The 14613-nt window shown below is 45.7% G+C and overlaps 1 protein-coding gene across 1 annotated transcript; it reads left to right on the forward strand.

Annotated features, from left to right (window-relative positions):
- Positions 1–464: 464 nt before the first annotated feature.
- On the forward strand, positions 465–2906 carry htr7a (5-hydroxytryptamine (serotonin) receptor 7a; the record flags this gene model as incomplete). Its single annotated transcript, XM_083922417.1, has 2 exons — positions 465–1042; positions 2003–2906. 2 exons carry the CDS (start codon positions 465–467, stop codon positions 2904–2906), a joined length of 1482 nt encoding a protein of 493 aa, XP_083778543.1.
- Between the last annotated feature and the right edge of the window lie 11707 nt (positions 2907–14613).

Below are 14613 nucleotides of genomic sequence, written 5' to 3' on the forward strand. Positions count from 1 at the left end.
CCCAAGAGATGTCTGAGGTTCTGTGGGTCATTTATTTTACATGTTTAGATACTAAGTATTCAGCAGCTTTTTGGCTGTCCAACGTCACACGTCAACTTGTGTGAGGTGCTTGTGCGCGCACTGCGGCTTTTTAAGTTTGCATCCTTCTGCACCGGGCTGAGCAGAAGGAGGGTTGCCTCCGTGGACCACAAGAAAACGAAATCGTATCTTTATAGGTCAGGTATTTTGAGATTATGCCTGCAGCGTGCCACGTGCGTAATGACGAATAACCCCCTATATTGTAGAATTAAGGCGTGGAGACTTTATGGGAGAAAAAAGAGCATGTCAGAGTAGTTCACAGTGAGGGGGGGGGGGGGGGGGGGTTTAGGAATTACTCATTTCTCTCTCTAACGCCGCGCGCGCGTCTATGTCACCACCGGTCGGCTCTCCAAGTCCATGGATAAAAAGGAACAGAAGGCAGCAGAATGGTTGTTGTGGGAGCGAGTAACGGAACCTTCGGCAGTGGCAACATGAGGTCGTCGTTCATGATAGAAGACAGGTTCGGCGGCGGAGATCCCGGGGGCTCCACCAACATGATCTCGGAAGCTCTTGCGCCCCGGCTCCTGAAGATTGCGCAGGGCGCCGCAGAAGCAGCAGCAGCCGCGGCAGCGACGACGTCTCCGTCCACCTCCAGTCAGCCGCACGTCATGGAGACGAACGGGACCCGGTGCGGCGAGCAGATCCTGAGCTACGGTTGGTTCGAGAAAGTCCTGATCGGCGGGGTCCTCACCATGCTCACGCTGTCCACCATCTGCGGGAACTTACTGGTGGTCATCTCCGTGTGCTTCGTCAAAAAGCTGCGCCAACCGTCCAACTACCTGATCGTGTCTCTCGCCGTGGCGGACCTGTCGGTGGCCCTGGCCGTGATGCCGTTCGTCAGCATCACGGACCTGATCGGTGGTCAGTGGATATTCGGACAGTTCTTCTGTAACGTGTTTATCGCCATGGATGTGATGTGCTGCACCGCGTCCATCATGAGTCTGTGCGTAATCAGCATCGACAGGTGAGATCCCCTTATTTTCAACCTTCCAGAGTGAATGGTTCGAGTCCCAAATGCTTTAAAATAAGGTGCCAAACAATCACGTAAAGCGACTTCAGCCCAAAGCAGGTGTGAAACATTTCTATCATATGTTTATTAAACTTCTACGCATCGCAGTTTGGTGACCAAACTCTCCATGTGTATTTTGTAAGACATCAATAGCTCATCCTATTCTTTAATCCCGCTTTTCCAACACGCCTCATTCTTACAAAAATACCAATTTAAGAAGGTATTTTCTCGCCTCATCAGTCCTCCTCTACCCTGAAGGACCGGGTTTGTGTAGGGAGGTCAGTGCGCAGAGGCTCACAGTGGATCAGAGTCCCTCTCAAGGGAACTTGGCGAACTTAATTGGTGAGACAGGGTGGATGCTGTGGGGATCAAACCTGTGACCTTGGTTAGTTGTCCATGTGCACAATATTCATTTCCTAATGAACATCATGTGAATCAAGTAAAGGGACAGAGGAGCTGAGAGCATTCACAAGCAGCAAGTGACTCTCAAATTACCCCAAATTTAAATTTCTGCCTTTTTATTGCATGTGCTGTACAGACGCCCACATGTCTGCTGAGGCTGTTTGGTTAAATCGAGCATGTAATTGTATTAAATGTGTAGTTTTAAACAGAAAAGTGTGTTCTGCGGTCAAACTGCTCAGTTTTATTTAACAGTGAAAGGTCCGCTGCTCACGAATGGTCCTCTCAGCATCTTGGCTTCTCTTTCATACATTACCCAGTTTGCAGGCTGCATGTGGAACCCACAGGTGCGTGTTTCTCAAGGGCACCTTGTTTAGAGTACTGGGAGCATTACTTATGGTAGATATGGCATGAAAATACCTTTGTCTTGGACTAGAAATGAGAAAAAGGCACAAAGAAAGAATTTTTGTCTGCCTGTCTGTGAGATCTTTCACCAGGACGTATTTTTCTCTGTAGGTATCTGGGTATCACTAAACCGCTGACGTATCCTGTCCGGCAAAACGGCTGCTGCATGGCCAAGATGGTGCTCTCAGTCTGGCTCCTCTCAGCCTCCATCACCCTCCCCCCTCTGTTTGGCTGGGCGCAGAACGTCAATGACGGCCGAGTGTGCCTCATCAGTCAGGACTTCGGCTACACCGTCTACTCTACGGCCGTGGCGTTCTACATCCCCATGTCAGTGATGTTGATCATGTACTACAGGATCTTCAGGGCGGCCAAGCTCAGCGCTGCCAAGCACACCATCACCGGCTTCCCCAGGGTGGGGGAGCAAGGCGCAGGGGCGGCCGCTCGAGGTGGAAGAGGAGGGCATGAGGCTCACCGGCCGCCAACAGTATCAGGAGAGACAGGAAGCGGCGAAGGGACAGCGGATGGACAGGAAGCTGAGGAAGAGGAGGAGAGCTTGGACTGCGTGGCAGCGGCGTTGAAGCTCCAGCGCGAGGTGGAGGAGGAGTGCAGCACGCGCGTCTCTCGCCTCCTCAAGACCGGCGAACACCACCAGCGCCGGAAGAGGAAAAACCAGTCCATCTTCAAACGGGAGCAGAAGGCCGCGGCCACTCTGGGCATCGTGGTCGGCGCCTTCACCTTCTGCTGGCTGCCGTTCTTCTTGGTGTCCACTTTCAGACCGTTTGTCTGCGGCGTGGAGTGCAGCTGCGTGCCGCTCTGGCTCGAGAGGACTCTGTTGTGGCTGGGATACGCCAACTCCCTCATTAATCCCTTCATTTACGCATTTTTCAACCGCGATCTGAGGACCACCTACAGCAACCTCCTGCGGTGCCGCTACAGGAACATCAATCGGAAGCTGTCTGCGGTTGGCATGCACGAGGCTCTGAAACTGGTGGAGAAGCCAGACAGTGATGTGTAACGCTGTAGACCTGCCAATCAGCGATGCTGCAGAGACCGACAGAGACAACTGCCAGGGAAAAACGGCCGGAGGGGCTTACACTGAGGCACGAGGCCACCACGCTGCCAGAATGGTTATTTCCCCAAATTTGTGCGATGATTGCTGAGGCGAGATGAGGCAGGATGATGTGATTAAATTGATGCACATGAAGGAACACTGAACGAGCCTGAATCCATCTATGCTCTGTGGATTGAGGGGGGAAAAAAACGGAGGGAAGGTTTAACTCAGTGGTGATGATTTCATATTGTCTGACTAGTGGCTGCTGCAACTACTGTCCAACAATTGTAATGACGGTTGCCACCTCGGTGCATTTAACACCGGTTGCTACCCTTCTGAACAGCCTTTTGCACACTGTTACAAAGGTTGGCGGAGCTACACGCCGACTTTGCACTCATCCACCACCTTGAGTTGAAACTTTCCAACTCACTAGCCAGTGTCTTGTATTCAGATCGAGCCAAGGAAAACTTGCCCTCACAAACAAACAAAAAAAAACAACAAAAAAGGAGGAGTTCTGGAGCTCGTTGGGCCCCTGAGGCTAGAACACCAAATGTAGTCACCTTTGGTCCGTGGTCATCACAGAGACACTGTTTTTCACAGCTCCTGAACGTTTGAGTTCGCTCCGGTGGACGATCACGGCAGACACGCTCTGATTGAAACCCTACTGACATGTAAAATGTGTACACTAAGTCGATAGCGACGCTGTTTCCGGAACGTCCGAATGGCTCCCTCTCACCTTATATGAGTTTACGTCTTTGGAAGATGCTCTTTTGGTTAATATCTCTGTGTTGAATGTGCCAAAACCTGCTCCTTTTTTCCTCTACTCCTGTCACGACCGCCACACTCTCGGAGAACTATCACTTATGAACACGTTTTTAGGAAAGGATGGATGGTGGATGGAAGTCAACGCTGTAGAAAGACGTATGGAGAGAAACATGCCTGTGCCTTTATTCAGTTATCATTTGGTTGCAGTGCATACGTCTCTTTTCACAGAGACTGCACCTGGTGTGTTGGATTTTACACAATGGGCGACGGTCTTCTGTGCCCCTCACGGCTCAGTTTGAGACCGTCTTGTGACGCGGACAGTCGAGACAAAAGCGAACGGAGGAGTGGATCATTGTTAAAACTCTGAGCTTTCAGAATGACCTACTTTTCTCTCTTGTACATCCCCCGGTGGAGCTATCCCGATCCATATCCACCATATCGTGAGAAAATGATCGTTATGTGTGATGAAAAAAGCAATAATAATAAAAAGTAAAACCCATCTCACTTAGAAGCGAAAAGCTGATCGAGAAAATACGTGTTAAACAATTAGTTGACAATCAATTCTCCTTTAAATGACTAAGTAATGAATGGATTAATCAACTCATCATCCTTTCAGCACGATAGCCACCGACATTAATTATATATCTATCTTCCAACGTGTCAAACTTTTAGGAACAGGTTATCATCATATCAAGTGATCGCACACACTAATTACAGAGACAACGGATGTAACGCGTGTGTGTCTCTGGAGGCGATTCATCTGGGGCGAGACTCGGAGAAGAATCGGATTCAGACGTAAAAGGGTAAAAGAGAGCAGCCGGCGTGTCACCGGTGCTGTCAGGCTCCCCCCGCGGGGATTAAGGAGACTTTCATTATTGTAAAGTACAGGTTCAGCTTCGGAGCTGGCACCGGGTGCATTTACAGTATACGCACATTCAAATTTACAGATTAATTTAATGTTATATCCTGTGTATATTAACAGGAATAAGCTCTTGCTGTGTGTGTGTGTGTGGCAGCTGGGTCATGCTTAGTCCCAGTTCTTCTTCTAATATTGATTCTTCAGATCAGTAGCACCGACGTGTTACTGCAGTTATGGTTTTTATGTCACTGAATGGACTTTTTTCACTCCCCGCCAATTTGAGTACAGCCTGTGCTGCTGAATTAGTCCTCATTAACTTGAAATTGTACGGCGACTAACTGAGAGGGAGCAGCAAAGGGCACTTATTCCATTCCATAAAAATCTTTTTTTTTGAGAAAGTGTGAACACTGTAATTGCCAACTTTATTCTCTTTCTAATCATTAATTAAAGCTGCTCTATGCAAAAAAACGTCTTTGAATAGGAAAGAACATCCAGCTTCTGAGCCTTAATCTCTGAGTGGGACTGCAGCAGAGACGCTGGAGCATTAGCGCCGGCTTTGGTCATTGCTGGGACATCTTACCCACGTTACAAACGTACCCAAACGATTGCCAAAGACTCCCAAAACGACTTGTACAACAGCAGTTTGAAACACGTGGTAAACGTTGAAATGAGTGTCCATTTTATCCATTTGAAGCTGCTATAGGGACCCCACAGCTCATTCTTTTTCCCCTCCACACGGCTACATGGTCAGCCTGTCCGAGGCCCAGAAGCAGCTGACGACAGCCGAGTGTCACAGGTGTGCTCCTACCTTTTGATTTTACATTTTAACACATCTTCCCTGCACATGATGCAGCTCGTGCATGGCCACCAACATCACCCGAAGGACATGTGTATGTGGTGAAATGCTCTGTTGAGACAAACTGGGTTTTGTTCTTGTATTTTTCTTTCGTGAGAACCATGACTGTGCCATTGTTACTCTCCAGTTTGTCAATATTTAGTTAGTTTAGTGCTTATTCATATTTTCCAATGCCGGTAACAATAACTTCCCCTCTCCATTAGCTTTCCTGGTGGATGTGGATGTATAACACTGCTCCTCAGATCAATTAATAAAACTTTGTCACAGACATAACGATGACCTTTGGCTCATGGCCGTGACCAAATTGGTTGATTAAACACTTGAACATGAACTGATGCAGTCTTGGGCTCTTATACGATGTCACTTTACTCCCTTCGTTTACTCCCGTGATGATCACTGCGGTCAGTAGAGGCCGCCTCCTTACAGAAAATTTAAATATGTGACTTTATGTGAGGACGGTCTGGAGGAGCACAGTTCAAACTTTTGTTCTTACTTTTTTCCGTCTCTTGTTGTATCAGCATGATGGTGTTTATGAGAACAAAAGTTCTTTAAAAAGTCAGCTGCTGTGGCGATCTGTCTAAGGCCATTACCTCGCCCACGGTGCTGCACATCCATCCATTCAGCCTTACAGTACACTGAAGGAAGGCAGTGAGCCGAAGGAATGAACGCTGCTCGCTCTGGGCTCGGTGCCGACTTTGGCACGGCTCCACTTCCTGTCAGAAAATTTATGGAGAGTGTTTGCCAGGAGCATCCGAAAGCCTCCGAGGAGCGGTGTTATACATACACATCCACCAGGAAAGCTAATGGGGAGGGGAAGTTATTGTTTCCGGCATTGGAAAAATATGAATGGAACTAAATATTGGCAAACGGGAGAGTGACAACGGCACAGTCATGGTTCTCACAAATGAAAAATACAAACACAAAACCAAGCATTTCACAACATACACATGCACGAGCTGCATCATGTGCAGGGAAGATGTGTTAAAATGTAAAATCAAAAAATAGGAGCACACCTGTGACGTTCGGCTGTCGTCAGCTGCTCCTGGGCCTCGGACAGGCTGACAGACGGGACTGGATGTGTCCTCCCATTGAAAAGAATAGAGGGAAAGGGCCTTTGTTCCCGGTGAGCAGCACATAAGACACTCATCTAAACGTATCTGATCAAACTGTCACTGGAGTGAACAACACCCAGATCTCTCCAGGATCCACTCGCCCTGTTGTTCTCACCTGTTACCTGGTTATTTATTATTTTGGAACTGAATGACTCAATGGTGATGCCACAACAACTGCTTATCCTCCTTTCCTGAGTTTCCACTGTGGTGGACAAACGGTTCTGACGACACATTTGTTTCTTAAGTGATAAAACGTAAAAACTCTCACTCAGCTAAACAGAAGCAGTGGTTCCCAAACAGGGGATCAGAGCCCCTTAAATGATGAATCTTTAAAAGACATAGAAGAAGAGAGATCATTAACTAATCATTAATTAAAAGGAAAAAAACAACATTTTGCTGTATTCTTTCAGTTTTTAAAACAATAATAATATTAATGTAGTTTTTTTTCTTGTGTATTTTGAATTTTACCTCTAGAAAAAAACAATTGAGAAGGTAAAATATATTTTTGGTTGAACTGCATTGAACCTGTGATGAGGTTAGAAGAGGCCTGAAAGGATCTGTCTTGCATAAATACGATATCTCGTAAACAGAGCGACTCAGGTCGTAGGACTCGCCGTACTCGGCCTCTGATTGCCCAGCTTAAATTTAACCAGTCATGACTAAAGGCCTTTTACTCACCGGGGTCGTGACGAATAAAAGAAACCATACTGTGAAATGTCGACCTGTATTCATACCAGTGATATGCTCAACAGTTAGGCAGTTTAGGGCTTTTATTGTGAAAGGTACCAACCGAAGGAGTGGGAGTCAAGGATACGTAAAGTCAGAAACTAAAGGTTTAACTTCCTGTGTCTGTGTCACTCTCACTCTCATGAGATCTGACAACACAGCTAAGCTAACGTCAGCTAACGTTCACCAGCGCCTTTGATGAATACATTTTATTATTAAATATATAATTCTGTAATGCTTAATATGACTGTTAGCTGTGTAAATATCTAATGTTGGCAAAAGAAAATAGAAATACACTTTCATCCATCGACATGACGCTCATGACACTTTCAAATTAGGCCACGCCCAATTAGGAGACCAGCGGTATATGTCTTTAGTCTGGAGGATCTTTAATCGGACTATGGAGCTTCCATTTTGTTTTTTTACATCTGTATTTCGCGGTGCAAAATCAACCGAATATCAATCTTCTTCTAGAAAAACATTACGTTTCTGAATTGCTGCGTAGTATTCGATTTTGGTGTGAAAGTACGGCATTATTTCATACAGGGTGATGGTATATCTGCTTGGCCATGGGCCTGACGCACCTCCTACGGTGCCTATGGAGGACTGTGCATGGTAGGGGTATCCGCTTCCCTGAGCCAGGCCTAAACCTGACCGCATACCAAAGCAGGTTGAGCTGCTGGGTCTTCAGCTGGGGACCACTGTTCTCGGATGTTTCGCCCCTTAGCCCAGAACATCTCCCAGTGGCGGGGCAGTGTACTAGGGGACGTCTCCCTGACACTCCCTGCAGCTCAACCTATCTTGTTGTTCCCCCCCAAGACGTGTCTCGCCGTCTCAGCCAGAGCCAGTGGCTTGCTTTCTCTGCTTCTTCTGGCAAAAACAACAGAAGGCGATATATTGATGTGCAAATGAATCGCACAAAAAACAAAAGCCCCCGGTGTCTAAAGGTCTTTAGTCTTGCAGGAGTTTTACACAAGATGGGTCCTTTTTAGCCGTGATGAGGGGCCATAAGTGAAGAAAGGTCATGAACCACACCGACCAAAGATCCAATTGCAGCACGGACCAGACCGGACGGCTCTTAAAACTACATTTGTGAAAAGTTTTGTCCCAGAGAATGTGAGGAAACTGACCCTAATGCTCATTAAGACTTCTTCTTCTTCTTCTTCTTCTTAAATGACTGTTAATATCAAACGTAAAGAAAAAATATGGTGTTTTGAAAGGATGATGGATGCTATGAGACCTAAGATGACTAAAACGAACTGCTGTGTGCAGCCGCAGCAAGTGTCTGACATTTAGATTTGTGTGCCAACAGATGCTCAGCGTGTTGAGGATGTCCGAATCATAAGCTGTTTTTGACCAGAGAGGCCACAATAAGCCACAGCGCGGTCCTGTTCCAGAGCATTTAATCACCTTTTTTATGGAGCGCTTGTACCAAAGGGGATGTTCTTTACTGGGATTATATACAGCATTGATCCTGCGGGACTTTGTATCGTCAGCTGCATCAAAGTGCACACGACAAAGAGCAGTCCTCGGAGGGGAGGGACAGTATTGCTTTTATGTGGACTTTACCAACATATGTATTGGGTGGTTTGCATATGTTATGATAAAAACAGGAGAAGGAAAAGGAGGTGACCCCCCATGTCTCCCTGGAAACCACAACAGTTGGGCTTAATGACCCTCAGCGCCTGCAAGACAAGCTTTATGTTCTCTGCCCGGATGTGATGCGTCTTTTGACCAATCAAATCGCCACATTCCTCGCATAATTAACCAACTAACAACTCCCGTGGACGAGAAAATAAGTTGTCACTGCGGTCATAGTGAAACCCTGCTGCTCCAGTTGCAGAAATGTTCACATTATTACCTGAACTGCAAGTTATTAATATGCTTTTTAAAGAGAGTTTTACGACCACAACACCCAGAACACCACAGAGAACAAAACTTTGAGAAACGCAGGTAATAAATCTAAAGGAAAGGTTTTAAGAAATACGGCCGTGCCAACACAGTGCTCTGGGCGCCACTTTGGTGTCATTTTTCAACTCGCTGGGTATGAGTCTGTTCTCCTTCCCAGGGCGACATGATGATATTAGATGCTAACAGCAAGTGCAAGCCAGGGGTAAGAGCGCCAAACAACCCGTAAGGAGGCAGGTCGAGTGGAGGGTGGTGGACTTTCAATCAGGAGATCATGATTCATGTCCAGGTTACAAAGGCACTTATTTTAACAATCACAATCTTTTCCTAACCCTCACTCAGTTCATAGGGATGTGGCTTGGGAACCGAAGGGTCGCAGGTTCAAGTCCACCGCAGAGACCAAGTATGGAGCGTGGACTGGTAGCTGGAGAGGTGCCAGTTCACCTCCTTGACACTGGCGTTTTGATAAAACGGCAGTATATGTACGAACAGTGAATGGGACAGTCTACGAAGTGCTACGGTTGAGCGGTTGAAAGTCTTCTGCGTCTCATACGGACGCTTGACGGTGCCTTGCGCGTCTGTATCAGACGCCGAAGGCCACTGACCAAGGGGCCTTATCGGACGCGTTAGAAGTGAAAACGCTTGGCAGTGCCGTTGCATGGTTAAATAATATCAAGGTGTTCTACCTTCAACACCATAGTGAACGGACAATCTTTAATGGATTAGGCGATGGTGGGAGAACGACAATGGTTCAAATGTAAATACATTTTAAAGTCTGTACAGGTTTGTCAGGACAGTGGCTGATGAGCAAATCAAAAGAATGGAACGACTTCTTTCAGTGTGAATACCTTATTTCCTGTGTGGACGTCACTTAAAGAGAGCACATGTACATTAAATAAGATCAAAGACTGTCACCACGTAGATGCAACATCTTTGCTTTGTGCTTTGTTTTTGTACAGAAGTTTCAAATGTAGTTGTTATTCACTGAGCTGCAAAATCATATTTTGTATTAAAGATGATTCGAGACAAACTGGATTTCTGCTTCTTATTTTGACCTCACGTGTGAGACCCATACTTTAAAACAGAGTTGACAAAACCTGTGACTTTTCATGATGAACCACCAGCTTCAACACAAATGGATCGGTAAAAATAACCCTTGAAAAGCGAAACCAAGCATTTGTTTTTTCTATTTCAGCAAGTTTGATTCAAAAGCACAAGGAATAAACCCCCAAGGCTATTGTCAGATTTTCCAAAAATACAAGCAAAGTATCAAAAACCTCCATCAAATCTCCATTATATTACAACATTCATTGTGATGCTTACTGGCAGGTGGTATTGATATTAAGTCAAATCAAATCATCAAATCAAATCAACCTTTATTTATTTAAATGGCGCTTTTCATACAGAAAAGTCTCGCAAAGTGCCAAGTTACAGAGATGTACAAAAAAGAGAAACATCAAATAAAATCAGGAGAAGAAAGTTAAAAGAACCCTCAGCCGTGCACAGAGACACACACACATATGTATACGTTCATTCACACACCTACACAAACACTAGCTGTCACTACAGAGACATGGCCGGGCAGCGAGACCTGAGGTACAGAGGAGTCTAAGGGAAGCAACCTTTGGGGGGGCCAACCACACTGGGAGAGATCCCAGTCCAAGGTCACAGGGAGCACCGCCACAGAGACCACCCCAACCCGAGAAGACAGGAGCCTCCGCACCAAAGTGCAGAGCCCCCCGCGGCCAGACCAGAGACAACTCTCAATCTGGCAGCCCCCCTGAAGAAACACTGGAGATTAAAAACTGTTGCCTAAAACAGTAAAGGGTTAAAATATGGAGGCTAAAAACACGAGGGACTAAAACATAAAAGCATAAAAGCATAGAGGCGAAAAACATGAAATAGAAAATAAAAGCATAAGAGCATAAGACATGAGGCCATAAAAATAAATAAAGGCATGAAGGCTAAGTGCCTTGCTCTAGGACAGTTAGGGCGATGAAGAAAGAGAATGTACATAAAATAAAGTTAAAGAAAGTCTGGCGCTGTAGCCAATTAGAGCAAGCGGCGCATTTAACAGCTCTGACAGCTTTCTTTCATACAGGGGATGTTGTTAGCGGGGAACCATGGCAACCACAGGAACCACAGACAATACACGTCGGTGTGAGAGAGAAGATTGCATGGAGGGAATGGCAGTGAAGCCGGGTGTTTATACAAAGATATTAAATATCGCCCTGACAAAGCGACAGCGTGATGTGTGAATTACGCTGATGGGGATTTAAGTCACACAAATATTTATGTGCGGCGGGGCCACACCTGAGGCAGAGATGAGTAACAACCGAGGGAAGACATAATAAATGGGCTGAGGAAAACCTTGAAGGGTCAAAGACGCTGTTCTGCAGGGGCGCCCAGCAGCTCCCCTGGCAGAGCAGACGCCCCATATACAGAGGGTAAAAGTCCTCGCCGCAGCGGCCCAGGTTTGACTCCGACCTGCTGCCCTTTGCAAGCCTCGTGAGACCGTCCCGATCCCTGAGCTCCGTCGTATTTTACCCGAAGATCAGTCTGTACGTGTGACGTGTGGCAGAGAAAATTACGTTAAGCTTGCCAAGCGAACATCCAATCAGCGTTGGTTTTGAGGCAGATTTAAGTGTGACGCATCGAGAAGTGACTGTTCAGTGTAAACAACATCCTTCTCCGGGCTCCTGAAATTGGGCCTTTGATCCGTAAATTCACGTTAAACACAAAGGGAAAATCTCCTTTACCCACATGTAGTTTCCTTTCTGAGCTTTGCCTCCACGCTGTTAGCACGTCACACGCTTCAGTCATCTGATTGGTTGGTTTGGCCCGTATGTTGGTGATAGACAGATGGTTTATCCAATCAGAAACCAGGATTTTCACCCCTTCCCAAAAGTTCCCAGATGCTGAGCCCTTGGTTAGCCCTCTGCTGCATGTCATCCTCTCTCTTTAGCCCTCATTTCCTATCCTCCAGCTGTACTATTAAATAAAAAAAGGCATAAAAGGCGAAAATTAAATAAATAAACAAAACAGTTCTGCTGTCAGGCTGAAAGGCTAACACTGTCAACCCTCTTAAACACATACTGAATATGCCTGGAGGCCATTTAAATTATACTGAGGCTCAACATTTGGCATAATTAAGCTTTAAGCTTTGATCACTACTAATACAGAAACTACAGAAAAGCAAACTTACAGAGAATACAAGTAGCTTGTAATGATAGTATGAGAATATCATTGGGAGACCTTAAAGGTGTACGTCAAGGGAAATGTCCGTCTCTAAAGGAGTCAGTAATTTCCGGAAATATTATGTATAAATTTACTTCCCGCCCATCGCTATCGATCCCAGCAGTGGGGACACTGGTACGGTTGTCTCGTTGTAGGACACTGAATTTTTTATTCCTGCTTTTTAAACCAGGTATTGTGCTGTTGTTGTTGTTGAATGCAATTTACTCTATGTAATGTGTCAGTCTCATATCTGGACCCTGAGTCTGTGATAAAGTATTGATTGATTTTATACAATATGGGTGTAGTGGTTAGCTCTGTCGCCTCACAGTGAGAGGGGTCCTGGTTTGAATCCCGGCTGGGGCCCTTCTGTGTGGAGTTTGCATGTTGTCCCCGTGTCTGCGTGGGTTCTCTCCGGGTTCTCCGGTTTCCTCCCACAGTCCAAAGACGTGCAGGTGTTCGGTTCATTGATGACTCTAAATCACCCGTAGGTGTGAATGGTTGTCTGTCTCTGTTCGTCTCTATGTGTCCTATGATAGACTGGCGTCCTGTCCAGGGTGGACCCCGCCTCACGCCCGATGAGAGCTGGGATCGGCTCCAGCCCCCCGTGACCCCGACAGGGACAAGAGGCTGAAGATGAATGAATGAATGAATGGTTGACAATACTTCATACACTGCTAATGTTAACAGGTGACTATTTAGTTAAAAAATGTACAAATGTATTTGATTTTTGTTTTCACAGAGCCGTTATTATATAATTATAGTTTGATGCAACATAAAGGCAACACAGAAATACATAGTATCAACTTTTATACGTTTTATGACGGCTCCCATTCAATCACGCGTAGACTGGAGGGAGACGTCACAGCAGCATTGACGGTACTTTGTCAGATTGGTCTGTACACTCAGTTGTACTAAGTAGCTTTTCCATTTGAACCCTAAAATGACTTTTTAAAGTGAGCATAAAGCTGTTTAAACGTCTTGTTTATGCTCTCATCACGTTTCCCACAGCATGCTGTCGACGCAGACTATCAATCAATCAATCAATCAATACATTATTTGTTGGGGTGAGTGCACATTAATGAACAACGATAACAACATATCACTGTAAAAGTGCCGGATTATAGCAAAGATGCTAAATTTCATCTGTAGTCCCTGATAAAAAATAGAAAAAATACTAAATAAATAAATAAAATACAAATAGAAGAGACGAGACACACCGCACAGTACATGACACACTCAGGAGGACCCCAGACCCACACAGGATAACACAATGAAATAAGACGTCATGTGCAATCCGGCTGTTAAGTCGCGACGTAACGCCCTTTCAAAATAAGATTTCCGGGTCCAAGCCTCTCCGAGCCTCGGATTTGTACAACGCTGCAGTGCCATGTTCCCCCTTTGTTTGAACAGATCTGAGTTTAAAAAAACGTCATTGTCATTTTACCCCTTTGTCACCGATGAAAAAGACCTCTAACTGACAAAAGAGTTGATCGTAATTGTTCACATGTTCCGCCGTTGTTGTCTGTTTGTTTTACAACAGAGCGTTAGGACCCGTAAATCATATTTTGAGAGGGCGTTACGTCAGACTTAACAACCGGATATGACACAGTCGAGTCAGTGGTCGCACTTTTGATTTGATTTAAGCCACTTTTTGAGTCGACCTTTAAAAGAGGAATATGTGGGGCGTTCCCTTATTGTGGAGGGAAGACTAGTCCAGGTTTCCCCCTACAACAGACGACACATTCTTCCCAAACGCAGTGCGCCTGTGGGGGATCTCCCAGTCTCCTCTGACACGAGCCATGGTGCTCAGACCCTCCAGAGTCCTTTTCTTTATGAATTCAGTCACAGGTGGTGGAGCGAGACCATGGAGACTTTTATACACACAACACGCAAATCTAAGTGTTTTAAAATGATGGAAACTTAAAAAATTGTGTTTTTTAAGAGTCTTGCAGGTGTGGTAGGAGAAGGGTTTTGTATCCAGAGTCTTTAGGGCTTTTTTATAGAGACTAACAAATTTTATTTTGTGCAGCTTGAACGAGACGCTCACTCACACACGTAACCAAGCCAAGCGCACCGTGCTCTAAACTGCTGATGTTAAATGCACAAACTCCAAATAGCCGATTGATATGAAGATTTATGGACTGCAGTGAAGTCAGCTGGCTGGTTGCCACTTAAATTGCACTTAAAAAAAATAAGCGATTCGTTGGC

This window comes from Echiichthys vipera, assembly GCF_963691815.1.
Source record: "Echiichthys vipera genome assembly, chromosome: 11".
NCBI lineage: Eukaryota > Metazoa > Chordata > Actinopteri > Perciformes > Trachinidae > Echiichthys > Echiichthys vipera.